At 39.7% G+C, this 18,899-nt stretch overlaps 1 protein-coding gene across 2 annotated transcripts in view; it reads right to left on the bottom strand.

The window, feature by feature from the left end:
• rai14 (retinoic acid induced 14) overlaps positions 1–7,452 on the bottom strand; it is a 199,379-nt gene extending 191,927 nt beyond the window's left edge. Inside the window, exons 1-2 of one of the 2 annotated variants that reach the window (XM_052010039.1) lie at positions 7,240–7,452; positions 6,364–6,441 (exon numbers count right to left, since the gene is read on the bottom strand). In XM_052010039.1, the coding sequence (XP_051865999.1) occupies positions 6,364–6,399 (36 nt within the window). In that variant the 5' untranslated portion in view covers positions 6,400–6,441; positions 7,240–7,452. Of the gene's footprint in view, positions 1–6,363; positions 6,442–6,814; positions 6,950–7,239 lie in introns of those variants that run through there. The other variant, XM_052010040.1, reaches the window with a different exon arrangement.
• Positions 7,453–18,899: the final 11,447 nt, after the last annotated feature.

Here is an 18,899-nt window from a genome sequence, read left to right as displayed (position 1 = left end):
CTGCCTTATTGCAGGATAACCATCCAAATCATAATGCAATCAGAAGAATTTACCCAAATGTACTTCAGTTTTACTTATTCCATACATTGCAGAATTTTTCAACTATATTTTACAGTGAACTAGATTACTCATTAACCAACGATTATTCTATAATATTAGCAGTTTAACACCTATCCACAGTAAATTTCCTTGACAATATTGGACTCACCCAATTAGTCTGCACAGGGTCTTATCAGTAGTCTAGCTAGGGATGTTGAGATGCCGATTGTAATCACAGTGGATTAGGAGTCAAAGTACAGAAGGGAAGAGGAACCCAGGATGTCTCTTTAGAGAAGTCATCATTGAGCTTGAGCAACAGGATTTTAGACGGAGAGAGACAGGAGAAATTGAAGTAAATTAAATGTTTGAAGGAGCTTATGGTGCTGGAGAAGCAAAAGAAAACAGAAGAGGCTGCAATGTAATATAACAATGAGGGGCCTTACAACCAACATAGTAGCTGGATGGAAATCATGCTGGGGAATTTTTGTTGCCACCCTTGAGCCAATTTTCTTCTGTTGTCAGTTTGTATAATCCATACTGAAACTATAAATATCAAAAGAGTAGCAGTAGTACAGCTGTTAAATTTTGCTGCCTCAGAGTTCAAGGGACATAGGTTCAGTCCTCACCTCAAGTGCTGCCTGTGCAGAGTTTGCACATTCTCCCCACAACCATACAAGTTTCCACTAGGTGCTTCAATTTCTTTCCACACCCCCAAAGACATGCTGGTAGGTTAAATGGATTCTGTAAGCTTCTCCTTAGTGTAGGTAAGTGGTAAATAAACCCAAGAGCTTTTAGTGACAGGCACACAGAGAGATAATAAACTGCAGAGCAAAAACATTGGTCTGCTGGAGAAATGATGGTTCCAACTGGCTTAATAAGCAAGTAAAATCTTTGCTGTGAGTAAGCCAAAACTGTTGGAGTGGTAAGAAAGAAAACGGTGCATATGCACTGCCTACCTTATATTGAGCTTTCTGTGACCTCCTATGTGGAATTTACACAGAAAACAGCAATAGAGAACACTGCATCATTTGCAAATATGGAAGGCCAGGGGAGGGAGGAGGGAAGAGTTGAAAACAATATCATAAGTTTAGCTGGTTTGATCATGCACTTTGTATGATATGATGAACCAATTCTGCCACTGCATTAGAAATATGGATCAGCTCCTTATACAGCCACTATATAACTTCATCGCTTCTAAGTCAGTTGGAGAGTGAAAATAATAGAAGTCATTAGACAACGTCTACTGAGAAAGCTCGCTCACCCACCATCACTGGAATAAGTTCATGTTGATCTTATGTTCACTATTTTGAAAACCATATGCAACATTGCGAGAAGGGAAGCTACAGCATGATTGCAGTCAGCAAATCAGACTTTGTCCTTTTGTACGTAACAAGCAGAAATGAGAGAAAACCATTCTGGTCACCCCCGATGTGCCTGCTGCAACACTTGATTGGACTATGGCTGATTTTCTACCCAAGTGCTACCTTTAGCACTCTCCCTCGATTTCCCAAATATCTAAGAAGTTATCAGTTCCTGAATGTACTCAGAAAATGAATTTCCATAGCCCTCCATGGTGGAAAATTCCACAGATTCACTATCCTTTGGGAAAAGAAGTTTCTTCTCACCTGTCCTGAATGGCTGATCCCTTATCTAGAGACTACAATCCCCAGTGCTAGACATCCCAGCCAAGGGAAACATCATTTCCTCATTACTACATAAAAAAAGGATTCAGAGCTGTCTAACCTAGACCTTAAAAGATTATTTGTTTCTTATAAACAACAAAAGCAACACGAGATCACTTTGCCGATGATTTTTAACAAGCAATCAGTCCAATGCAGCAGTTCGAGGCCACAAGCTGCCTTCCCTTATCTCCATCATCCACTCCAGATATTCCCCAGTCTGCCAAACAATTATGTATTAATAGACTCAAGAATAAATAATACAGTACAAGTGCCAATGATGCCTGGCCAAATAATAAAGATATAATAATTCACTTTGTTAAAAAATGCAAAATTAAGTCAAGACTTGAGATATTGCAGTATATTAAATAAATAATTAACAAGATATACATATAAGATGACAATGAAAAACTTTTAAAAGGGTTAACCAAATGTATTAAGGAATTCGTTCATGCTGTTGTGCAGCTGAAGTACTGATGTAGGTTTCCCCTTTCCCATGCATTTTACTGAGCTATCACAACATGTAACTAAATGCCAACCATTCTCTGGAGGCTAGTGTTTGTGCAATGATTGCAAGAAAGTGGTTTTACACACCAACCAATAGGGCATAACAAAACAGTTTTCATTTGTGAGACTGTGTCCAAGTAGAAATGAAACATTATGAAACCCAAACCAGGATGTAAAACTGAGGACATGTTCAGGCTTAAAGCAAGTTAGCCAAGCCAAACTTTATTTTCTGAATGGCATTCACCTCTTGATGCATACAGCCTTAGAAACAGACCCTTTGTCCACCATGTCCATGTGAACCATCAAGCACCCATCTATACCCATACCATTTTCCAGCACTTGGATCAACAGGGTATGGAATGCTATGGACCAAGTGCTCATCTACATACTCCTTACATGCTGTGAGTCTCCCGTCCCCCTCAGGCAATATATTGAAGATTCCTCTTGGTGAAAAAGTTCTTCCTCTGGTGCCTTCTAAGTCTCCTACCCCTTACCTTAAAACTATCCCCCCTAATTTAAGACACAGAAAAAAAATGTCTTACGTTCTGTTCTATCCATGGCCCTCCTAATTCTGCACACCTCAATCAGGTTCCCCCCTCAGCTTTCTCCACTTCAAGGAAAACAAACCCAGCCTTTTCAAAGTCTCCTCATAACAAAATCACTCTATTCCAGGCAACATCCCAACAGATCTCCTCTGCATCCTCTCCACTGCAATCAAATCGTTCTGTAAACATTGTGACTGGAACTGCATATAATACTCCAGCTGTGGCCTCACTAATGTATCTTTATAAACAAATACTCAGAGAACCATAAGAATTGACAGCACACAGGTCAGACAGTCAGTCCATTACGGACATGCAGGCCAAAGTGTTATCTGGCCTATTTCCACTTTCCAGCTCTCTACCTAGGTCAGGTACTCCCTAAAAAACAATGAAAGTTTCTACTTCTACCAACATTTCAGACAGCAGGTTCCAGATCCCACTTAGCATTTGCATGAAAAATGTCTTTATTACCATTCTAATCATTCTATCAATAATTCTAATTTTTTGGCTATTGGTCTCTTTTCTAAAAGAACTAGGTCTTTCCTACGCCCTCTATTTAGGCCTCTCATTTTTAAATACCTCAATTAAATTTTCACTTAGCCAACATTTCAGAAAAACCAACCCCAGCCAATTCAAATCTTCCCTCATAGCTAGAGTTGTCCAGCTGACACTATCCTTAAATCTCTTCTGTGCTCTCTCCACTATCACCGTCTTCCTCCAACACGAGTAGAATTGTATGCATTTCTCTGTGGAGTAACAAGTGTTTTGTACAGTTCTAGTACTGCCTCCCAATTCTAATATTCTAGTTTTAATAATAGCCTCCACAATTACTTTACAGTATCTACCCATCTTGGTATATTCAGGGATCCACAGTCATGCACTCCAAATGAGTCTTCTCGGTACCACTGAGAATGTCTATCTTCAAACCTAATAGATTTCTACACAGTGGCAATACTTCCCTAGTTCAGCCATGCACAGGATAATAGATCAGTCTAGCTTCATTCTCAAACTTTATAATTTCTAAATTTAACATAAGTGATGGAGAGATAGCAGACACTTTATATTTTGCTTTAACAACCTGTCATCTAAATACAACTATACATTACTTTTAAAATTGTTCTAAAACACAAAAATAACAGGTCGTCACCAGTAGCAAAACTACCCATACTGATATTCAGTAAAACATTCAGGCTTAGAAATTACTTTATAAAGTTTTATGGTGTTAAACCATCTGTAAAGGTCTCTTAAATATCACTAACTTCGATTGCAAGTGTCACATAACAGCCTTGTTGGCTTCTCCTAGGTAACATCACTATATGAGTGGGTGGTATCATTTTGCTCTATTGCAAGTTCCTGCAGCTGCTTGTTTAGCCCAGCAACTGCAACAACCTTGATAGTCATTCCTTAAAGGACTATACACATGATAGTCTTCCAGCCACAAGAGATTTTTTTCTGCTTAATGCATGCTGCAATGATGCCAGAGGATGGAATGATGATTCTAGGCTCAAAAGGAACCTGGAGTGTCTAGAGAATAAAGTACCCAAGGGATGCACATTTTAGTGTCTAGACTCCACAGAGATCCTCTTGGAGTTGAGCCAGGTGCTCCTGGCAGGAGGTTTCCAAGCATAGATCTGTAAGGAGTATTACAACATAGTGCAGCCAGTGGGTGGGTACATTGTGGAGAAGTTTGCAATACAGACAAATCCACATGTCTGCTCTGAGCTGAAAGGAATGTCAATGAAGTCTTCTGAGCTTGAGTATGCACTTTGGGTGACATTCTCAATAGAGCAGTGAAAAGTAACAGTAAACAGTGGCTTAGCTAGAACAACCCTACTGCTCTGCTGACAAAGTCCTTTGGGAAAGCTTTATACTTAAAGTGCTATTGTGAGTGAAAATCCTGCCAAAGAGTTAGGAGTCAAATTTCCCATCAGATGTTAGATGTTCACAAGATTGCTCCACTCTGGATTAACCCAAATTTCAACCACCAGCACTGCTTTTACCTCCCAAGCCAGCACTGAAGGAATTGCTCATGTTTTGAAGTCAGAGATCATACTAGTAGAAAACTTAAGGCTATCCATACAGTAGCCAGCTGGAGAACATCGAGAAGGTTTCCTATTGTTGGAGTGAAATAAGCCTCTGACACCACCTCCCCCCACCACAAAATAAAATTTTTTGCCCATGCTTTAAACAGAATAGGTGCAAGCAAATTCAAAACAAGTTAAAGATCAAGACCAAAACTGGTTGGGATTTTATAATAGGCATTAAGTAACTGAAAAGTAATATACTGACAATGCTTTGGAAAATGTCATCAGAATGAAGATATGTGCAAATAAAGTTTAGATTAATCCAAGGACTGCGAAAACTAACGCGCGAAAGTCAGCAATTACTTTTAGAATTTCGATTTGTCCCTTTTTTCATTTAAAATATGCACACCCATCTTTCAATCATGTCAACTTTAGAATTGTTTATTTCATGACAGCACACTTTTTACCACAAATCCAGGGCATAAATTTGATTTGATTTTTAGGAAAACATCCATGAAGCCAATTACAGCAAGAAAATAAAAGTTCTGTACCAATGAAGTCAACGTTTCAATAAAATAAATAGAACAATGTGACATTGTAATCAAAATTAGATAATTAAGTTAACATAACAACTGAAAAGGTGCAGGATTATGCAAGCCAAAATACTTTTCTCAGAATTCTTTATTTTAAAGAAATTTATTAAAATATTCTCCAAGTGCAAGTTAAACAGTGAAAAGCGTTTCCGACATCTGCCCTGCAACTGCAACACACTTTGTCCTATTGATAAATATTTTCCACAGGAAATATTCCAATACTTCAAATAAAAGTGTGGAACTAACATTATTTAACTGTGGTGAAAAAAGGACAATTTCAATGACGATCCCCAAGGATCTTTACATGGGGACGTGAAACTATTACAAACATCGGGAGTTTTGTGCAGACTACCAATAATAGTGTACAGTCACCAACTATGTGGAAGTAACAGGAGAACTTAGTAAGCCCTAGTGCCCCAAACTACTTCACCCGTTATAATTTCATGGCTGAGAGCAGCGGGACAGCCCTGATTACAGTCAGGATAGCGGTCCTTATTCTGGAGGTATTAGAATAACTATTTTCATTTTTTACATTTTAATATGGAGCAAAACGAAACTACAGATGCTGGAAATATAGACAGAAAGACAGAAAATGTTGGAAGTGCACAGCATCAGACAACATTAGCAGAGAGAAACGGTTATTGTTTCGAGTCAAGGACCCTCAGGACTAGAAAACTTCTTTTTCCTCTATGTAAAGATTCTGATGAAGGTTTCACTCCCCTCTGACGCTGTCTGACTTAAGTGCTTGCAATATTTTCTGTTTTTGCTGATTTAACTATATTCATTTAATAAATGAAAAATAATTTGAGCCCCAACATATCTGCACGCTAAACGTTTCTGCAGATTCAGGAGACAAACTCATGTCACTGAGTCAAACTCCCACAGATTTCTGATCAACTTGTGAGTGTCGAAATCAAAGCTATTGTTCTTTGCGAGAGGTCAACCAGTTACAGTCATGAAGGCGTTCTACAGTACTCACATCACTTTTTCTGAACTTGGCTTTTAAGCTTTTCATTTTCGTCCAACGTCACGGCAGAGCACCAAACCTCAAATAAGTCTAAACAAACACACAAAACAACATTATCGGGAAGTGTGTTTCATAATTCGCGAAATTTATGACGGTACCTTCAATGGTTGCTCATAATCCGTGAACATTTTCTGCACAGTTGGCAGACAATACCCATGAACTGACTGCACGACACTAACAAAATTGGATTTCTGTTCTTTTCGTGCATTCACTCACTAGTATTTAAGTTAAAAGCTGCCAAAACTAGCATTGCATTTATTACGTTATGTGCATTAGATTCATCAAAATTGTTAAGAGAAAAGAGCGAGTTTAATAAACAACGAACGGAGGTGTTGAAACATGTATTCACAGTAATGAGAGCCCGTTTGACAGTCCTTGTTTGACACAACTTTCAGCTTCTTACTCAAACTTCATAGAGAAACTTTTGCGGCTTGATTATTCCCAAGGCAGTTTCCAGAAAGACGTTCCTCGTTTTAAATAAATCATCGCCTCGCTCCTCCTAGGCAGCGCCGTGTTTCTTTTTGTGTCTGTACGTAGCTCTCCCATTCATTCCCGTTCCCCAAACTCCCTCCATCTGCTCCCAACCCTCACTCAATTCCCCTCCGCTCGAGGGTGACAGTCCTCGGAAACCCCAATGCATGCGGTGAAACTTTCACTGCTCCAAACAATAAACCCATTCATTCGCTCGTCTGCTCTATTTACAATTCGAGGAGGGAAGAGAAAGAGACGACGAGACAAATGCAACCAAAACATACCATTTTTAATTTTTTTAAAAAATTCTGGCTTATTGCAACCGTATATTTAAAAAAAAGACAAAAGTGAACTCACCCCATACCCCGGCGCGACAGCTGCCGGTGCCTGTGTAAAGTTGTAAAGAGCCGAGTTACATGCACGCACTTTCTCCCTCCCTGCCTATTGCTGGAGCGCCTCTCTAACACCGCTCCTAGTGCCTCGCGGCGGAAAAGGCAACGGCAGCGCGTGCCATTGTTCCCCACCCCCCTCCTCCTCAGCGTGTTCACGTCATCCGCAACGAACGCGCACGAGCACGCGCCGCGCCGACGGGCCCGGCCGGCGCCGCGTTCCATCGGCTTGGTCGGCTGCCCTGCGATGTGGCCAGCGCTGGTGTCCGGCCTCGCACTCTGGGCGATTGCTCGCTCGGAAAGTCGCTGAAGTGCGATTGTGCGTGACGGGTGAATCCGTCTGGTCACAAGCCCCCCCCCCCCCACGCACTATTTCTGGCCGTGAGGTACGGCCGCGTGGAATTCTGCAATAGTGCAAGGAGAGTGCCACAACTGGAATGCAAACTCTTTGAAAGTGCAATGTGATTAGTTACATGTCGCTGCCAGTTCATTACCCAGCAAAGTCACCGCAGCCCCAAGCAGTTCTGTTTTAGCATAAAAACACAATCTTCACAAAATAAGGGCAGATCTGCTTTGTTCGCAGGCTTGCTTGATTGGCAGCATCTATGTGAAATATTGTGTCAGGTTTACCAGTATTTGGAATTCTGTTATGAATCTATTAGATACAGCACGCTGTTACACAACTTTTAGGTCTGTGCCCAGTTCTTCATCAAGAGACAAACTTCGCGTGGGTTTACACCCAGCAGTTGTGAGCAAGCAATAATTTGATTTCAGTGGAATGATTAATGATATTGTTGAGTTAGCCAATGATGTGAGCCAGACATGTCTGCCCATCACAAATTTCGGCACTGGATGCTGCCTGCTACTTCCTCTGAAATCCAAAATGGCCAGCACAATCGCAAACACATATTGTTGTATATAGTATGTTTTTTATGACGAATAAAGTTTGTTTTGGAAAAAAACATAACATTATGGTTTCTGTAACTTATATATTCTCATATTATTACACTTAAAGAAATCTGGTATGTTAATCATTATTAAATCTAGTATGGAGAAATATTGTTGCATGTTTCTAGAATGTCATAGAGTCATACAGCAGGGAAACAGGCCCTTTGGCCCAACTGGTCCATGCCGACCAAGGTTCCCATCTAAGCTAGTCCCATTTCCTTGTGTTTGGACCCCATCTCTCTAAACCTTCCCTATCCAAGTACCTTTTAAATGTTGTTAATGTACCTGCCTCAACCCCTTCCTCTGGCAGCTCATTCCATATACTGATCACTGGGTGAAAAAGTTGCCCCTCAGGTTCCTATTAAATCTCTCTCCTCTCACCCTCTAGTTCTTGATTCCATAACCCTGGGGAAAAGAGTGTGTGCATCCACCCTATCTATGCCCCTCATAATTTTATACACCCCTATAAAGTAACTTTCCATTCTCCTGAGCTCCAATGAAAAAAGTCCCAACCTGTTCAACCTTTCTCCATAACTCAAGTCCCTTGAGTCCTGGCAATATCCTCATAAGTCTCCTCTCACTCTTTCCAGTTTAATGGCATCTTTCCTGTAGTTGGGTGACTAAAACTGAACACAATATTCCAAATGTGGCCTCACCAATGCCTTGTCCAACTGCAACATAACATCCCAACTTCTATACTGACTGATGAAGGCCAGCATGCCAAAAGCCTTCTTTACCACTCTGCCCACCTGCAATGCCACTTTCAGAGATCCATGTACTTGTACTCCTAAGGCCTTCTGTTCTACAACACTCCCCAGGCCCTACTGTTCACTGTGAATGTCCTATCCTGATTTGTCTTCCCAAAATGCAACACCTTGCACTTATCCAAATTAAACTGCATTTGCCATTCCTCAGCCCACTTACCCAGCTGATCAAGATCCCTCTGTGAATCCTGATAACCATCTTCACTGCCAATGACACCACCTATTTCTGAATAATTGGTAAAGTTACTAGCCCTAACCATGTCTTGTACATTTTCATCCAAATCATTGATATAGATGACAAATAGAATCCAGAATCAGAAGTCTGAATCAGGTTTATTATCACTGTCTTATATGACATGAAATTAGTTGTTTTGTGGCAGCAGTACCATGCAAATATATAAAAAGCTATAAATTACCAAACAAACAAATAGTGCAAAAAAAAGAAACTGTTCATGGGTTCATAGACTGTTCAGAAATCTGATGACAGAGGGGAAGAAGCTGCTCCTGAATCATTGGGTGTGGGTCTTCAGGTTCCTGCACCTCTTCCCTGATGGTAGCAACGAGAAGAGGGCTTGTCCTGAATGGTGAGGATCCTTATTGATGGATGCTGCCTTCTTGAGGCACCACTTCTTGAAGATATCCTTGATAGTGGGGAAGGTTGTACCTGTGATGGAGCTGGATGAGTCTACAACCCTCTGCAGCCTCTTGCGATCCTGTGCATTGGAGCCTCCATACCAGGCGGCGATGCAACCAGTCAGAATGCTCTCCACCGTACATCGATAGAAATTTGCAAGAGTCTTTGGTGAGTTTGGTAATAGCAATGGGCCTAGCACCGAGCCCTGTGACTTGTCAGGCCTCCAGTCCAAAAAACGACCTTCCACCATCACCCTCTGCTTCCTGCCATCAAGCCAATTCTGTATCCAATTGACTAGATCTCCCTGGATCCCATGCAATCTAACTTTCCATAGCAGTCTACCATGGGAAACCTTATCAAAGGCTGTACTGAAGTCCAAACAGACCACGTCTACCAGCCTGCCCGCATTGACCTTCTTGGTTACTTCTTCAAAAAAATCAATTAAATTTGTGAGATATGATCTCCCACGCACAAAACTGTGCTGACTATCCCTAATCAACTCCTTTCTTTCCAAGTGTGTCTGATACTGTTGCAAATTATCCAAAACATACTCAAGAAACTTACAACCTTTCTGGCATGAACAAAGCTCTTTAAAGCAGTCTATATTGAAGTGAAAACCATTCTGCTAATTTAAATCTGCATTAACTCATTCTGGAATTCCAGCTACTATCAGGGAGCCTGTACACAACACCCACATACCTCTGATTATTTACATCCCTTATGAAGTAATTCCACCTTTAAATCTCCAATCCTATTCTCTTGTCCCTACAAGAATCCCTAATCTTGTAGACCTAACTGAGTATCTTCAGTTACAATTTCACCATCCATTAGACATATCTTAGCAATGTGGAAAGAGGAACCAGATAAACTTTTGGGTCAGTGACTCCTCATCAGAACTCAAAGGAGGAGTTCTTAAAAAAAAGGTCACTGACCCAAAATGTTGATGGGTTGACTCTTTCCACAGATGCTGCTTGCCTGGCTGAATCCTTCTAGCATTTCTGGTTTTTGTTTCCGATTCCAACACCTGCAGTTTCATTTATTTTCCAAGTTCAGAATCTGTGACTGACAGAGTTTGGGCTTTCCTACGTCTTCACATCCTCGCTCTGCCCCCGGCTTTCTTACTGCTACCTTTCTCTGCTTCTGGGTGTCAGGTGGTGGGGGAGCTGAGGCCAGCAGCTGGAATCAGTGGCAGGTGAGGGAATTGAGAGCAGCACCAGGAGCTGGGGTCAATAGGGAGAACAGCTTGTGATGAGAGAGGGCAATGGGATTCGGGGGCAGCAGTGAGATTTGGACCTGTAGAGGAAGTCAGGGTCAGCTGTGGAAACGTGAAGGCAGCAGAGGGAGTTGGGAAGCTGAGGGAATTGGAGGCAGTGGGAGTCAGGGCTGGTGGAACTCAGGAGATGGCTGCGGGGGTTGGGGAGATGGTAATGGAGTCAGAGGAATGTTTGGGAGATATTTCTTATTCTTTTCTGCTGACTTATTTGCTCTATTTTTTTGAATATTCCCTTTACCAATAATGATCAACATATGATTCCTGGCTATTTTCATTTTATTTCTCACTTGCTTTAGAATTATCACTTGCATTGTCTTTTACAACAGACCCTTCTCCACCATTTGCTAATTTAAAACCCTTGTTACTGTCCTGTTTATCTTTCCTACTGGGATTCTAGTCCAAGTCAGGATCAGCCTGTCCCAAAGGAAATGTTTTTTTCTGTCTCTGTGCAAGTGCCAGAATCCCATGTAGAGGATCTCATTTGGCATCACCCCTTAGCTGCATGTTCATCCACATGTATCCTCTTGGCAAGTTTCATGCAGCTGGATCACCAGTATAGACTTTGAAACCCTTGAAGTCTTTTTTAAAAAATTTGCCTGCTAGCTCTTGTTACTTTTTTCTCAGGTCTCTTTTTTACATTAATGATCCTGTTATAAGCAACAATAATTAGATTATCCCCCCACTATTTTTCCAATATCCTTTCATGTCTGTTTGGCATGTCCCTAACTCTGGCATCAGGTATCAAGTTTTCAGGTAGAAATCTCAATGATTCCAAGGGATCCTATCAATCTCCAAATTGTTGAATCCCTTGCGACTATCACATTATGCTTTCCTCAGTCTCCCTTTGGACAGGCTATCATTCTAGGGTGTCAGGGTAAACACACTTACTGGCCTGCCAGCAATTTTCACTGCTATCCAAGCAAGTTGTTAGCCCCAATTTTTCCTTATTCTCTGTCTCGTCTGGTTTTCATGATCAGTTCAACCAATTTGAGTCTGATCCCATGCCTTTCTCAGAAGTCTGGAGAAGACTTTTCTGATAGTTAATGAAAATTAAAAAAACTGCAGATGCTGGATGTCTGAAATCAAAACAGAAAATGATGGAAAAGCTCAGCAGGTCAGGCATCATCTGCGCAAAGTGAAATAGTTGACATTTCAGTTCAAGATTCTTCATCAGAACTGTAGTTTTGTTTATGTCAGTTTTGATGAAGGATCCTGGATTTTGATTTCAGATTTCCAGTTAGTTGCTCTAGTTAAAAGCTAGTATATTTCTAACCAGCATTAGAAGCTCAATGACTCAGAGCTAGGAGAAATTCAAAGCAGAGTCATCCACTGCAGAAGGGTTAATTTGAGTCAGTTGTGCATTATTTCCCATACTCTGCAGTCCATATACAAAATCTGCTCTGCCATATGTTCATTGATATTTATCCAAAGGCAATATTCATTCGTCAATTCATTTTAGATTTAAGGTTATTTAGCTCTTTGTCTAACTCCAACAGCACAAACACTAATGACTAAATAGAAAATACGAATAAAAATGTGAAACAACAAAATTTATCTATGACTTACTTGAACTGCACATTGGTGATGATGTCTCTTTTTAAATTTTTTGAGTTTCCTCTGTCTTTGATATCTGTTGCTCTGTTTCCCTGACAGTTAATGAAGTGAACAAACGATTTGCTTTTCAATCTGCTATTTATTTAAATGCATACAACAATTTTTTTATCCTCAAGCAAACAATCTCTATTCCCCTATATAGTTGCTGCAAAGCCTTGTCTAACTAATTTACCCAACCTTACAATGACATAATTCTACAATATCCTCAGATTACTTTGAAAAATATTGTATTGCAGTCATTGTTTATTTTAATCTTAACTGTGCCAAGTGGAAGTATATTCTTCTTGGTAAAGCAACTAAATTCTAACCCATGATTTAAGAATAAACAAAACAGGAATGTAAACATAGAGATGCAAAGAAAACTGAATGTGAAAATCTAAAATAAAACTTTTTTTTGTTTGCATCTGAAGGAAGGATAACAAGGCTACCTTAAATAGGAACGTTTATTAGAATCTTACAATTCTGTCAAATTTATTATTGATTTCTTACACTGCCCTGCATAAAGGAAGCCTGCTATGATATTGTTCTTAAAAATAGAGGATTCACTGTTTATAATATTCAAAGCTTTATACCAAGTAATGTGCTGTGGTCAGGAATTTCTTTCACTCTGCCACTATAACTATACTGGAAGTACCTCAGAATTCTCCTCCTGGTTAGGTTGAGGTTGCAAAGTGGTACCAGTTGTGAGGAATTTCCCAGCTAATATTTTGTTCCATAATGTTAGAAAGAAAGTTAAAAGAAAGCCATTTGATTACAGTCTACATGGCCGGCAAATAACATAATACATTCACAATTTAAACCACATTTGTAAATAATAATTTTACATCTGGTTAAGTGATTACTTTCTTGCAACTCATAAACTTGCAGCCTACTAAGCAATTTTGATCATGTTAATCTAGAACTTGTCTTTGTGCTACTGGCATACAGCATACTTTAACAGTGTATTTTGTACCACTGTTACTCTTTGGATATCCTTCTGGATGGTTGCTTTATTAGCCTCGGGATTCTGTGTACCCTGCACACTTTGTCTGGCTCTTTAAAAGTATGAAATAAAAATAGAACAGACCAGAAACATCTTCTTCACAGATGCTGCCTAAATTGATAAGTATTCCCACCATTATTTGCAATAATTTCATACTTCTGGTAATTTGCTTGTGCATTTCATTGCCTGTTCACTTTGAAGACTGTATACCTTAAAGAAGTAATATTGTTCTTTCTATTGTGATTTTCATCTGCATTTTTGTTAGCCTTATTCACCTCCACTGTCTTTTGTTTCCCTTGCTACTAAACTCATTTTAAAATGCTTCAGACTCAACATTGGGTTCAAAATTTCAGATCTTAACCACTTTTCATTTTTTTTCAAATAGCAGATGGTAGATTCTGATTTTGTATCTAGAGCTACTCTGGTTTCACATCTCAAAAATAAATTTGGAATTGGAATTGGTTTGTTATTGTCACTTGTACCGAGGTACAGTGAAAGAAAATCTTGTCTTGCATACCGTCAATTCTTTACATAGTGCATTGAGATAGTACAAGATAAAACAATACAGAATGCAGAATAAAGTGTCACAGCTACAGAGAAAGTTCAGTGCAGGTAGGCAATAATGTGCAAGGTCATAATGAGGTAGATTGTGAGGTCAAGAGTCCATCTTATTGTACTAGGGAACCGTTCAATAGTCTTATAACAGTATGGTAGAAGCTGTCTTTGAGCCTGGTGGTATATGCTTTCAGGCTTTTGTATCTTCTGTCTTATGGGAGAAGGGAGAAGAGAGAACGTCTGGGGTGGATGGGATCTTTGATTATGCTGGCTGCTTTACTGAGACAGCGAGAAGTATAGACAGAGTCGATGGAGGGGAGGCTGGTTACCATGATGTGCTGAGCTGTGTCCACAACTCTCTGCAGTTTCTTGTGGTCCCGGGTAGAGCAGTTGCCATACCAAGCAGTAACACATCCAGATAGGATACTCTCTTTGGTGCATCGATAAAAGTTGATGGGTGTCAAGGGGGACATGCCAAATTTCTTTAGCCTCCTGAAGAAGTAGAGGTGCTGGTGAGCTTTCTTGGCTGTGGCATCTACGCAGTTGGACCAGGACAGGCTATTGGTGATGTTCACTCCTAGGAACTTCCAGTTCTCAACCCTCTCAACCTCAGCACCATTGATGTAGACAGGCACGTGTGCACTGCCCCCTTTCCTGAAGTCAATGACCAGCTCTTTTGTTTTGCTGACATTGAGGGAAAGGTTGTTGTCATGACAGCTCCCTACCTCCTTCCTGTACTCTGAATGATTGTTATTTGAGATATGGCCCACCACGGTGGTATCATCTGCAAACTTGTAGATGGTGTTAGAGCAGAATCTGGCCACTCAGTCATGAGTGTATAGGGAGTAGAGTAGGGGGCTGAGGACACAGCCTTGTGAGGCACCAGTCTTATTTCTTTCCTTGTACTCCCTTTGTTTGTTGTCATAATTTCTTTCATCGTTTAATCTCCGCTGCCTTTTACCCTATCACAGCCATTCTCTTTTTGTTCTTTCTGCTTTCCTCTGTTTTTCAGGATCTATGCTTCCTATAATGCTGTATATCTATAACAATTTTGTCTTACAATGAAACATCACCAAATCAGAAACATTAACTTTGTCTTCAGACTCTGGCTGGCCTAGTGAATATTTCCAGCATACTTTAATTCACCAAAAATTTTCATCACTGACTAGGTCAGCATTTAATATTTATGTATTTTTATCATTGAACTTAATGTCAACCATCATTGGTGGGTCTCAACGTCAAAGTCAAGTTTACTGTACACGTATGCACAGGTGCAATGTAAAATACTCTTGCAGCAGCATCACAGGCACACTGCATTGGAGACACAACATTCACAGGAAAAAACATAAATTAAACATAAATTATATAAATTTTTATAAGAAATACAATTAGAACAATAAAAAACAAAGTCCATTGTAGTGCAAAACAGTCAAAGTGGTCAGAGTGTTGCTGTACTGAGGTAGTGATTAGGGTTGTGCAGGTTGGTTCAAGAATCAAATGGGTGAAGGGAAGTAGCTGGTATTGAACCTGGTGGTGTGGTACTTCAAGCTCCTGTACCTCCTGCCCAATGGTAGCTGCGAGAAGATGGCATGGCCCAGATGGTGGGGACCTTTGATGACAGATATTGCTTTCTTGAAGCAGTGCCTCATGTAGATACGTTCTATGGAGGGGAGGGATATGTCAATAATGTATTAGGCTGAGTCCACTATTCTCTGCAGCTTCTTACATTCCTTCGCATTCAAATTGCTGTACCAGATGATGAGGCAAACAGTCAGCATACTCTCAACAGTACATCTGTAGTTCTGTAGGTCTGAAGTCACATATAAGCCAAACCCAGTAAGTATAGCAGATTTCATTTCCTGAAGAACATCAGCAACTAAATGTTTTGTTGTAAACAATTTGGCAGTTTCATTGTCACCATTACTGATATTGGCTTTTCATACAATTACTTGACTTTAAATTCCTCAGTGGGTCTAGTTGGATTCAGTCTCATGTTTCCAAATCATCCGTCTGGACCCCTGGATTCTTGACAAATAACAACTTAAAATCTTCCTGTTTTTACTTCAGTTTTCAAGCATCTGCAATATTTAATTTTGCCCTGAGATAGTTTGCTGAGAGAAGTTGTGCAGAACATTAAAAATTAGAATTCTAATGAAAGGCCACTAATCTGAAACATTATCTCTTCTCTCAATAATTGTTCAATAATTGTTCTCTTTCCACTGTAGCCATCTGATCTGCAGAGTGCTCCAGCATTTTCTGTTTCTATCTGAGATTTCCTTTTGGATAGCAAAGAACTGGTTCAGAGAAATAGCTTTGCAGCAAATATTAGAGAATGTGAACATTTTCTTTTACTGGGAAACTTCATGACTCTTAAGTGGGGAGGCCTTAAAATTTAAAAATAAAAGAATGTGTGAAATACTGCATTTGGTGCTCATCTTTAATTCCCCTGGAAACGTGCTGGTGAACTGTCCTTGAATAGCTACTTTCCTGACAATGATTATGCTCCCATGATTTTGTTATGTAGGGAGCTACAAGAGTTAGACCATTGCTACTAAAGGAATAATAACAGTATCTTGCATTTATATAATGCCAATAATGCAGCAAGATGCCCCAAGGCACTTCAAATGAACACTATCAAACAAAAATTGACACTCAGCCAATAAGAAGTAGTTGGCCTGGATTTTGCCAGCAAATGTCAATGGCTCCATTCTAAGCTGCTGGCATTTGACCATTTACATGTAAGCAAGTCCAGGACTTCCATGCATTCACTGTCAAATGTGAAAGTCCTAAATGTGCTGATAGATTTTGAACGATACATTTGTCAGTTTGCTCTGCTGCTGGACTCGGAACGACATCTTGCTGTGTTTTCCTAACACTTATGTTGGGAAGTCACCTCTTGGATGCTGTACCAAGTTACTTCTGGCACATGATCCATGATCCAATTGACTTGAGTGGAGGTTTCACGACTACAGATATAAGGCAAAGGGAAAGATAAATTTCTCTTATTTCAGGTTTTTTGTCTATTTTCAATTATCTTCGTATTTGGCTAATTTTCTTAAGAAAATAATTCCAACAATGTTTTCATTTTTTACTTCAATTTTAATAGTTTCTAAATATTAATGAATGTCTAATACATCTAAAAGCTTTTAAATCACTGCAGCTGAGACCAATAAGATTTGTCCTATTAGTGAGGATGACCAGAAGTTCAGTCAAAGGGGTAAGTTTTAATGAGCATTTTAAAAGCAAGAGTTGTTAGGAAGGGAAATTCAGGGCTTCGAACCTCAGGGAGCTGAAGATACATCATCAATAGGGGGAACAAATTCAGGAATAATCAAGTGATTGGAATTAGAGGAGCAATATTATCCCAGAGGTTTACAGGGCTAAAGAAAATAACAGAGATAGGAAGGTGCAAGACCATGGATTAATTTGAAAACATGATAATTTGGAAGGATAGAGGGATCAAGAATAGTTGATGTGAGGGGTGGTGGTAGTAGATTTGGAGGTGATGGAGGCAGTACCTGAGGAGAGAGAACACTTAACAATGTCAGCTAACATGGGGACCTAGAAGGTTTTAAAGTGTATACAAGCAAGATGGTAATGTGAAGGTCTTGATGATTTTAATGATGCTTTGTCCTTCTCATTGATTATTATAGAGTTTTGAAGTTTTTATGAGGCAGATGATGAGTTGTTGCTTTATGTGTAGTGGGTGTATATTGAGCCTTGTGGCAGGGTCTCTGAGCAAGTTACGTGCATTATTCTGAATAACTGTCAAGCTTCTTGATTTTTGCTGCAGCTGGACTTGTCTGTGCAAGTGGTGAGTATTCCATGAGCCTCCTCCCATGATCTCTGCTAATGCTGGTAGCGTTATTAGTATTCCAGATGTGAACAACATGCCATAAACGTCCTTACAGTTGCTGTGAAGTTATGTGTTTGATCAGCTGTGACCTTTATGACTTCTTAATGGTGGGCAGGTCAGTAATGGTGGAATGATCTGAAGATACTGCTGCCCCTTGATTGTTTTTAATATTAATAGTACAATACACATGCAAATTGTTTTGGTATAATCAGCTATTTACTTACCTTTATTGTTTTCTTATCTGTACATAGCCTTGCCTTGAACTTTTAAGTGCTGCTTGGCTCATTTAATACTTTGTCAGTATCCTTTTAGTTGCTGTTCCTGTCCAGGGAAGAACAATGCCCAGTTGCCTGGCTCTGATAAGTCTCAGGAAATATTCAGTCACTCATTACTGTCTTCTGATTGTAGTGTGTTAAAATAGCAGTAGTCATGTCAACAAAAACTTATTTATTTTTTTAACAGAGAAGAGTATGCCAAAGCTTTTAATGGAGATTAAAACAAAAAAAAACCCTGGATGCTGGCAGGGAGTACATTGAGAAAAGTGAATAAATGTTTGGCTAAAGGTCTATGTTTTGAGAAAGAGTTTAAAGCAAGAGTAGAGAGGTGGAAGACTTAATGGAAGGAATTCCAAAATGTGTGTTTTTTTTAAATATGTTCATTCATAGGATGTGAGTGTCATGGCAAGACCAGCTTTTATTATCCATCTCAAATTCTCACTGAATTGAATGACTTGAGGCGTCATTTCAGGAGGAAGTTTGGAAATAACCACATTGGTATGTCTGGATTCACATACAGGCCAAATTCCGTGATGAGTCAGGATGGCAGATTTCCTTCCCTAAAGATTATTAGCACACTGGAAATGATCACCAGGGCAATTCAGTGTTTCATGCTCAATGTTACTATTATTAATTTATATTTTTCATTCAAGCTTTCTTTAATTTCCTGAATTTAAGTTCCTTAGCTGGAGAAATTTGAACTCATATATCTGGAAAGTTAGTCCAC

The sequence above is a fragment of the Pristis pectinata genome, chromosome 2, assembly GCF_009764475.1.
Source record: "Pristis pectinata isolate sPriPec2 chromosome 2, sPriPec2.1.pri, whole genome shotgun sequence".
Lineage (NCBI taxonomy): Eukaryota > Metazoa > Chordata > Chondrichthyes > Rhinopristiformes > Pristidae > Pristis > Pristis pectinata.
This window is presented reverse-complemented; position numbering and strand designations above follow the sequence as displayed.